At 44.7% G+C, this 10,422-nt stretch overlaps 1 protein-coding gene across 8 annotated transcripts in view; it reads right to left on the bottom strand.

The window, feature by feature from the left end:
* Window positions 1-10,422, bottom strand: part of ATF6 (activating transcription factor 6) — a 343,638-nt gene that overhangs the window by 184,750 nt on the left and 148,466 nt on the right. For all 8 annotated transcript variants that reach the window (XM_034778772.1, XM_034778774.1, XM_034778775.1 and 5 more), the window contains one exon: window positions 2,462-2,602. In XM_034778772.1, coding sequence (XP_034634663.1) covers window positions 2,462-2,602 — 141 coding nt within the window. The remainder of the gene's footprint in view (window positions 1-2,461; window positions 2,603-10,422) is intronic.

Below are 10,422 nucleotides of genomic sequence, written 5' to 3'. Positions count from 1 at the left end.
GGTCCCTTCCAACCCTGATATTCTATGATTCTAACACTGTGAAGGATCCTTCAGCACAGCTATAGAGTATGTGGTAGTATCTCAACATTAAGTTCCCAGAGCCAAATCAAGTGCTTGATCTTTCTAAGCCCTTATAAAGGAATTGCAGAGAGCTGTGCAGCTACTGCCTATTGTGACGTTATTGACAAACTGACTATATAGATCATTGTTGCAACCACTGTTACATATATGCAGCAAATATTGTACAAAGGTTGTCATGTGAGGTGTCTATAAAAAGGTTATTTGCTGGTTATGATTATGTGTGTATCTTTTTTTAGTTGAAAGTATGAATATTGGCTATGTACTTGTATCTCAATGCGTTTGATTCTAAGTAGCATTAGTGAAGCCTTTGGTCAGCTTCTTGAGAAAGGAAGTTGCAGATTAAGTGCCCAATCAAGAAACACTTAACTGACAATGGACCTTGGGAGACTCCAATCCACATATGAGAAGTCTTCCTGGGACGTTCAAGGTAGCATGTGAGCAGTGGCTGCTGCCTGCAAACTGAATCATACATGGACATGTGACTTGCCCACGTAGCTACAAACTCCATCTTGTTGCTGTGATTTTGTACAGGAGAACAAAGGGGTTTCTACCCACAGGAGGAAGAATATAAAAGGCCCTGGAAACTCCTCCATTTTGTCTTCAATCCTGCTTCTTACCTCTGGAGAAACTTTGCTACAAACTGAAGCTCTGAACAAAGGACTGAATGACCCATCCCAGCTGTGGATGTACTCCAGAGATTTGATTTGAACCTGCAGTTTATTCCATCACTGCTACAAGCCTGAACCAAGAACTTTGCCATTACTGTATGTAATTGAGTCCATTTAATCAATTTTAACCCTCATCTATATTCCTTTCTTTTTATGAATAAACCTTTAGATTTTAGATTCTAAAGGACTGGCAACAGTGTGATTTGTGGGTAAGATCTGATTTGTATATTGACCTAAGTCTGGGGCTTGGTCCTTTGGGTTCAGGAGAACCTTTTTTCTTTTACTGGGGTATTGGTTTTCATCCCCGTAAGTGGCTGCTGGTGGTGATACTGGGAAACTGGAGTGTCTAAGGAAATTGCTTGTATGACTTCTGGATAGCCAGTGGGGTAAAACCAAAGTCTTCTCTGTTTGGCGTGCCTTGGTGTGCAAAGGAACCGCTGCCTTGGGCTGTAACTACCCTGCTCTAAGCAATTTGTCCTGAATTGATACTCTCAGTTGTGTCCCACCAGAGGCAGCAGCATTACACCTGTGCTGATTAAAGTCTATGATAGTAACATTTGGCCCTGTAGGAGGTGCACAACCGCCCACAGTGCTGCCTAGAGATTAGGCAGGGATTGACAGATCAGCATCCTGCCCCAAGGGTTACCCATCGTCTCCTTCAGCCCAGGTAATTTGGGGGCTAGGCTCTTGGCCAGTCAAGGTCTACTCCGGTGCGACTCTCACCTGAGGTGAAGACCCCTGGTGTTGTAATGTCTTCTAAGGATGGAGAGGGGAGCTCGGCCCTACCCTCTACACTGGGCTATGCTCCAGGGCCCAGTGGTGGGCAGCTATATTCAACACCTTGGGGTGCTAAGATTCTGCCCCCCACCCCTGGGCCACCTCTCTATCCCCATTAGCTTCATGAAGTGAGTCACTTTCACCAAGCCTCTTGCCTGCATGCTCAGCCACTTAACTCTCCTTTGTACATTTCCATTAGTCTGTGTAGTAAGACCTCAAGCAAGGAGCTCCAGGGCAGTGCTTTCCCTTTACAGCAGCTGCCTGCACCTTTCCACTGCCTGCCCACTCTGAGCTGCTCTGCTCCCCTTTTTAAAGCCCTGCCTCCAGCTTGTGCAGGCCCTGCAAGTGCAACTGGGTGGGGCCACCTGGGCCCAGAACTCCTCCTAAACCCCTTGCTCTGCAGTGTGGGGGTTGTACACCCCATCACAGCCCCACACATGGAAAGCTGGCAGCAACTTCTTGCCTACTATGCTGGAAGAGACAGGGAACTGCTCTTTGAGTTGTATGCAAGTCCAGTGTCAGGGACTGTCACAGGACTTGCTCAGCATCAGAATCAGGCCAGGTATGGAACTGCACATCAAAAGCATGACACCATACTGGCTTGATCCTGCTTTGCTGAGGCAAGAGTGCTTACACAGCTTGCTCTCTCACTATGGAATGCATGCACTGATTTGTCTGATTCAGGGGTTGGTTAGTTTTTATATCTCAGCACATCAAGATTGGGCCTTAAAGAGGAATCTTGCCAGGAAGATCCTGTAAGTACAGTACAAGAGGAATCGGCTTTCAAGGCACTCCATTTTTAGGCTTAGCTGCCCTAACAATGCTCACTTAATAACTCTACTTTATGTTGCACAGGGAAATTGAAGGCAAGGGAGCAAAGCATGAAAGTATCATGAACAGCTAGTACTTTTAAACTTTAAATATATTCACCTCACCTCTCCTTATTCTGGGAGATGATGTTAGGCATTTGTTGAGCTGTGTTGAGCTTCTGGCTGGCTGAGAACTCCAGCAGATTTCTGCTGCGGTGGGCAAGGCTCACGCTGGGTTCAGCTCCACTGGGATCCCTTTCAAATACACTGAAATTCAAAAATACATACCCATAACTATAACAAGAGGGACAGAACAGATATACACGATATGGAACTCACTGCCTCATGGTATTAAATACTCTAACTGGATAACTAATGGCTTTTCATATTTGTTGTTCCACATGGTAAGATATGTATCACCAAATCCCATGCCCAGGGGCAGAAATTGTTCACTTATATATTTAATTGCAAAAGCTTCACAATAGCACTAACGGAAGAACGGAAGATGGCATCCTTCATGGGGCCCACTCTGTTAAGTAAGAATTCACAATGAATGCCATCAACTCAGCGAACGAACGTCACTCAATGATCTCCTGGTCATCAGAACAGCAACTCAACAAATCCTAAAGTTCCTCCTCAGGGCCATACAGAGTGCCAAATAGCCCCTGGAATAAAAATCCTGCAACTGAATGTTGAAAGACTCTCATGGGCAAAATGTGAGTACCTTGGAAACTTGCTGAAGATTTACAACATCGATATCCTCATGTTGCAACAGACCCATGTTGGCAACGACCAACAGGCTAGGCGCTACCGTATCTATGGATACAATCTAACGACTAGCCATTATCATCCTAAATATGGCTTGGCAATATACATCAAGGACACTATCACAGATTTTAATGTTATTCCATCAACCGAAGAGGAGACCGCATTTATCACAACTATCAAAGTAGGGGAGCTCCACATTACCAACTCTATAAAGCCCCTAGAACAAGATGGCCCAAACCAGCGCTACCTAGCACTACTATTCCATGCATCTATGCAGGTGATTTTAATAGTCACCACACTATATGGGGCTATAAAACAAATGAAAGCAACAGCGAAGAACTTATGGATTGGATATCTGCACAAGACTTACAACTAATCTACGAACTAAAACAATCAACATTCCATTCAAGCACTGGAAACGTGGATACATCCAAACCTAACATTCGTGTCTAAAGACTAAAGTGGTAACACTTATCGTAACACGTGATGTACTACTGGCATTTCCAAACAGCCAACACAGGCTTATAATGATCTATGTAGGCATCGAAATTCCTGTGTTCTTTCCAAAACAGGTACCACGATGGAATTTTCCAAAAGCTGATTGGGATGCCTACAAATAGACGGTTGAGAAAACTGTTGCAAGGATTCCAGTGAGACCAGAATGCTATCAATGGTTCACAGGGCTCCTGAAAGTAGCAGGAAAGAAGAACATTCCCCGAGACTTCCGGAAAAAGCACACTCCCTGCTGGACGAGAGAGATGCAGGAGTTGCTCCGGCAATACAATCAGACTAAGAGCCTTCATACCACAAAAACCCTGCTACACTCCCTTGACACAGCAAGACACCAGTGCTGGCTTGATTGCATGCAAAACCTTGATTTTACACGTTCAAGTTATCGAGCCTGGACACTACCAGGGTGGATAAAAATCAATTATTTAAAAAAAAAAATTAAATTGATTTTTTTTATTTAAATTGAACTTTTTTGATAAAATGCTTTTTGAGGAAAAAACTTAATTAAAACGATCTTTAGATAAGATACATTATAGCTCAAAGATATCTCAACATGGAATAGGAATTATAATTTCTAATTCAATAGTATGAGACAATATGTTCACGTAATGTTTAAAAAAAAGTTTTGTAAACTAGTTCCAATAGTTCATGGATAAGGGACCCAATCTTATGGGGTTCCACAGGCTTCTGTATAGATTATTTAGGTTAATCTTTCTATCTACCCAATGGGACTCAGTGCCCAACCTAGAAGATATCATCAGAGATGCTTAGTTTTGCAGTTCTCGAACTCATAGACTCATAGACTTTAAGGTCAGAAGGGACCATTATGATCATCTGGTCTGACCCCCTGCATGCTGCAGGCCACAAAACCGTCCCTACCCCTTCCCTGGACTCTGCTGTTGAAGTCCCCAATCCTGTGTTTTAGTGACTTCAATCGGCAGAGACCCTCCTGCTAGTGATCCCTGCCCCATGCTGCGGAGGAAGGCGAAAAACCTCCAGAGGCTCAGCCAATCTACCCTGGAGGAAAATTCCTTCCCGACCCCAAATATGGCGATCAGTAAGACCCCGAGCATGTAGGCAAGAGTCTCTAGCCTGACCCCTGTTAGCACTGAACTGTGGATTTGTGTCTCCGGAGGAAACATGCTTGTTAACAAGAAAAATGTTTTTAAATAAATAAATAATATATAGAGACAAGAAATAAAGTCCTCAACTCTATTGTCTCTCTGCAAATTTGTGTACACAGAGTCAATCCCTTATCTATCTCTAAAAGTGCAAACTTTCAAAAAGTTCAATGAATAGAAGATTGTTTGGGGCGGAATAGATCTGGACAAGGTGAAGATGTCTGGAGAGAAATGTGAGAAGCGAGGGATATATGCTTGTTTTGTTAAAATATTATAGGTTTGCTGTTGATGAAAAAAAATCCAGAATACTTAACGCTGTTGTTTTAGTTAAATAAAACAATTTAAATGTCTGTCTGGTGATGTTCTCCTCCTAAACAGCATTGCAAGAAAATCGTCCAAATATTAATGATTAACCTGTTGAATTGGAGATAGTTCACCTCCCAATGACTTTATAAATAAACTGCATAGCACTTGTATATTCTGTAGTTGAATATTGTGCACCAGTATGGAGCAGATGCAGTCACACATGACTTGTGTATATCCAGCTGAACACAGTGATGTGGTGCATCACGGGAACCCTTAAGTTGACTCCAACACCCTGGCTACCTGTCCTGTCTAACATCACTCCCCCACGGATACGCCGAACTGCTGCAACATTCTGCAAAGCTCAGCAAATCCAGGAAAACAAATTAATTCCTATTCACCAAGACCTTGACAACACTCTCCCCCCCACCCCCCAACGTCTTAAGTCCCACAAGCAGAAGGTTCCCGAGTTTGACCTTCCACGGTCATCTTGGTCAACTCTGAACCGAATTCGAACCAACCATGATAGATGCGGATATCTAATGCACAAATGGAAAATCAAAGACTCCCCGGTGTGTGAGTGTGGTTCCCCACGCTAGACCATCGAACATATCACTACCTACTGCCCAATTTATAAATATGAAGGAGGCATTACTGCAATAAATTCTGCTTCTCCTGATGTAGCCATTTGGCTCAATCAAGTTCAGGTGAAACTGTAGTTGCTGCTCTACACCAGCCATATGAAAGCAGCAGCAGCAAAGGAACAACAATTCTGCTCAATCTCAAATGTGTGATTACAAGTGGGTAGGAATCCTCTCATCCCATGAAAAATTTCAAGATTTCAAAACTTTTCCTGTCAGTATGAAACAGTATGAAACAGAGACCCTTCAAAGATTTTTTCCAAAAAAGCCAGGAGATCAACCCCCACACCCACCCCAGAACAGCCAAAAGCCCAGTGGTTAGGGCACTCACCTGGGATGTAGGAGACCCAGGTTTGAGATTCTCATTCAGAATCAGAGAGAGACAAGGTGGGTGAGGTAATATCTTTTACTGGACCAATTTCTATTGGTGAAAGAGACAAGCTTTCAAGCTCAACACATCTCTTCTTCAGCTCACCTTGTCCTCTCACCAACGGAAGTTGGTCCAATAAAAGATATGATCTCACCCACCTTACCTTTCTCATGTCCTATGACCAACATGGCTACAACAACACTGCAAATAATTCAGAATCAGAGACTTGAACACTGGGTCCCCCACATCCTAGATGAGTGCTCTAACCACTGGGCTACACTGAGCTCTCTCCTATTTTAACCAACAATTCCATCCTGGACCTGAGACATCTTCCCAACAAAGTTGAGAAGAAACTGATAAATTTCTTAGAAAAGTTTTGGCTTCAGTGAATCAACATTTTCCAACAAAAAAATGTTTCCTTAAAAAATTCTTAACCAGCTCTGTTACTTGCTTTAAGGTTTGTGGTGGTTTGGTTTCTTGATTCCCCTTAACGTTTTGCCTCAGAAAATTTAATTCAATTTGTACATGGTATAATTCCTTATGACACTGGAAAATTATTTCTCTTCATGTTAATGATCCCTGAACTTGTACTTTCGTCACCCAGGTAATAAAACTGACCAAGTCTATGGGACTACAAACATGGTTCATCAATGTGTATGGTAGGCAAGGATACAGCTGCCAAATTCTGTGCAGTTCCATGTATGACATTTTATGCAAATCACTTGAGACAATTTCTATACCATCAGAGATCATCCTTAACAAAAAATGGTGTGTGCAGATTTGAAGCTGCTGAAAGGCCTGGGGACCCTAGTGTCTAGAGTTCTCCCAGTTCTCAACTGAACTCTGGATGTTCTAGGGCAAGGGTTTAAAAGGAGTGTGGTGCTCCACTGCCTCAATTCCTCCCCTGCAATCCCAAGCCTTTTGGTAAGTAGGACTCCGAGAAAGTGGGGAAAGGTGGACATCTCTGGCCTGTTAGTTGACAGCATAGTGGGCTGTAAAGGTGTGCACTGAAGACCAGGTGGCTACTTTGCAGATCTCCTGGATGGGGACCTGAGCCAGAAAGGCAGTCGAGGATGCCTGCGCTCTGGTTGAATGGGCCATAATCGCTGGGGCTGGGACCTTGGCCGGCTCGTAGCACATGCGAATGCAGTCTGTGATCCAGGACAATATGCATTGTGCAGAGACTGGGAGGTCCTTCATTCTATCGGCTATGGCAACGAACAATGGGGTTTTCGTGCACTCTATGTAGAATGCCAAAGCTCTTCAGACATCCAGCGTGTGTAGGCTGCGGTGTCTCAGGCTTGTGTGGGGTTTTGGAAAGAAACGCAGGCAAGCAAATGTCCTGTCCCATGTGGAATTGGGATACCACCTTGGGGAGAAATTTGGGGTGCGGTCTAAAGGTTTGGCGGTGAGAGCTCTCAGTTTGGACAACCTCCTTGCCAATGTAATGTCCACCAGGACCACTATCTTCCAAGAAAGGTAGAGGAGGGAACAAATGGCCAGGGGCTCAAACGGTTGGCTCATGAGTTTGGAGAGGACCAGGTTCAGGTTCCAGGTTGGGACTGGCGGGCGAGAATACGGGAACACCCTCTCCAGCCCTTTGAGGAATCGCCCCACAATGGGATTTGAAAACACAGAGCGCCCAGACTCCCCTGGATGGAAAGCGGAAATGGCCACCAGGTGCACTCTGATGGAAGAAAGGGACAGACCCTATTGCTTAAGGTGTAGGAGGTAGTCCAAAATAACCGGGATAGGAACCTGGATCAGTTGAAGGCGCTTGGGTTCACACCAGCAGGAAAACCTTTTCCACTTCGCCAGCCCTAGTGGAAGGTTTACTACTCCTGTGGAGAATCTGTTTCACTGACTGAGAGCACTGGCTCTCCATGGGATTTAGCCATGGAGTTTCCAAGCCATGAGATGTAGAGACTGCAGGTTCGGGTGGAGGAGGCGCCTGTGGTCCTGCGTGATCAGAGCCAGGAAGAGGGGCAGGGCTATCGGGGCGTCTATGGACACCTCTAGGACGGCTGTGTATCAATACTGCCGCGGCCAAGGTGGGGCAATCATGATTACTGTCGCCCTGTCCCTGTGAATTTTGAGAAGGACCTGGTGGACCAGGGGGATAGGAGGGAAGGCATACTTCAGCCCCCTGCCCCATGGTATTAGGAACACATTGGCAATCGAGCCCGGACTGTGTTTTGGAATGAGCAGAACTGAGGGCACTGTGTGTTGCTCTTGGTGGCAAAGAGGTCTACTTGGGGATAACCCCACCTTTGGAAGGCTGACTGTATGATGTCCAATCAGTTTGTGGTGCGAGTGTGAGGAGCTAGGAGCAAGAGGCGCAAGGAGCTGAGAGTGAGAGGATGTGCTGCTGGAGGACTGAGGAGCACAAGCGTTATCAGACACCAGGAGGAAGGTCCTGTGGTGAGAATAAGGAAGGTGTTTGGAGGAGGCCATGGGGAAGTAGCCCAGGGAGTTGTAGCTGTCATGCAGCTGTTACAGGAGGCATTATAGACAGCTGCAGTCCACAGGGCCCTGGGCTAGAACCCGGAGTAGAGGGCGGGCCCGGGTTTCCCCCAAACCTCCCAATTGACCTGGATTGTGGGTTCTCCCAGAGGGGAAGGTCTCTGGGCTGTTCCCCAACCCACATGATGAATCTCTGAGGCAAGAAAATCCGCCAATAAGCGCAGGACCCACCAGGATAGAGGAGGAACTTTGTCACAATATGGAAATAAATCCAAAGGAACAAAGAAAGGAGAACCAATTAACCTGTACAGACATTTGTTTAGAAACATGGATAAATTAGACAATGGGGGGAAAGAACAGCAGTGCCCTTGTCTCTAGAAAGACTCTAGTTCTCCAGGCATTCTACAGCACCAGTATTCAGCAGTATTTTATTTCTCCAGTTTGATAAATGTGGAAAGCCATTCTTGCCAAGAACTTCAACTGGATTTCATTTGTAAATCTGGCTCAACAAATCCTGTGCACTTAGATTTTTGAACACTGACATTTAAGCTGTATAGTAACTTGTACACTCAAGCCAACAGTGATATCATACCAACAAATGTGTTCAGTTATAAAAGTTTTCTGGGGATGGGATAATCTCCGAATATGAGCTGGGTTTTTCCCCCTAACAGGATAAATGACCAGTTGGCAATGCTTGGAAATACCAGAACAAAGTTGTTTCCTTCCCAATGAATTCCGGACAAAACTGCCACAATGCCAAGAGCTCTCGCTATACACCTCCCTCTTATTACTATCCTGATGAGGGCACCATCTGCTAGATCACTTCAGAGCAACATCAGCAGAGATTCAGACGCTATCCTAGAAGAGGCACCCGAAGTACTATCCAAAGTGGTCAGTGGAGTCCAGCTTCTGTCCCCTACAACTGCAGGATGAGGAAAAAATTGATCAACTGCAAGTGTTTTTTGCTAGTGAACTCAAACCACAAGAAGTTTCTATTAAGTCAGTCAAGGAAGATGCAAGTATAGTGCATTAATTTTTGCTTTTAAAAATTAAGTGTGATTATTTGCAAACTATATATGACCCTTAATGCCAAGTTTGGGTAACCTTAATATGAAGGATTTTGAGGTATTTCATTGCCTTCCCATTACTGGAGTGGTTTCTCAGACCTTAGTCACTCAGTAGCCTCTGAGACCTTATTCACACAGTTCTCAAGAACTCAGCTCAACTCCAAACTCATCACTGAGGTTTCTTTATTGGCATACAATCAAACTACACTTCAGTTGTTCAGGCTGAAGAGCAGGGGGTGGGTACAGGACATACTAGTTGTCCAAAGTTACACAGCAAGCTTCTTTTATATACACTTACATGTTACATTGCATTCACTATACATCACATTACATGTTTTGGGGATAGCTTGGTCACTTTGTAGGAACCAGTCCTTGTACAGCATGCGAGGTTCACACACTGTCCATACACCACTTACTCATTACCTTATCTTAAATTCCAGGCTTATTCTACCCATTGTTATCTTATGCAGTGTTATTGTAGTCTTCAACGAGCTTGATGCTACCTTAAACCGGGACATGATAAAGTTTGACTACTGTAAGACTTAGGGCCTCCAGCCAAGCGTCATAAAAACAGTCTCGAGTTTGTTCCATTTTCATCACACCAGCGCAACCCGAGAACTGAATGTTTATCTGAATAAGCAGTTATAGGCCGCCATGCGTATCATCTCCGGCACCCTGCGTCCAACTCCACTCCCATGGCTTCCAGTTCTCAGCAATATTGCTCCTCTCATATCAGACGAGAGGTTCCACTGGACAAAGTATGCGCCAACCAAAGCCTGCCGCTGCACAACGACCTTTTTAAACCACCAGCTGCATATTTGCCGTCCTGTCGCCTATTATGGTC

The sequence above is a fragment of the Trachemys scripta genome, chromosome 8 (assembly GCF_013100865.1).
Source record: "Trachemys scripta elegans isolate TJP31775 chromosome 8, CAS_Tse_1.0, whole genome shotgun sequence".
In the NCBI taxonomy this organism is placed as follows: Eukaryota; Metazoa; Chordata; order Testudines; family Emydidae; genus Trachemys; species Trachemys scripta.
The sequence above is the reverse complement of the archived record's forward strand: the minus strand, read 5'-3'. Positions and strand labels throughout refer to the sequence as shown.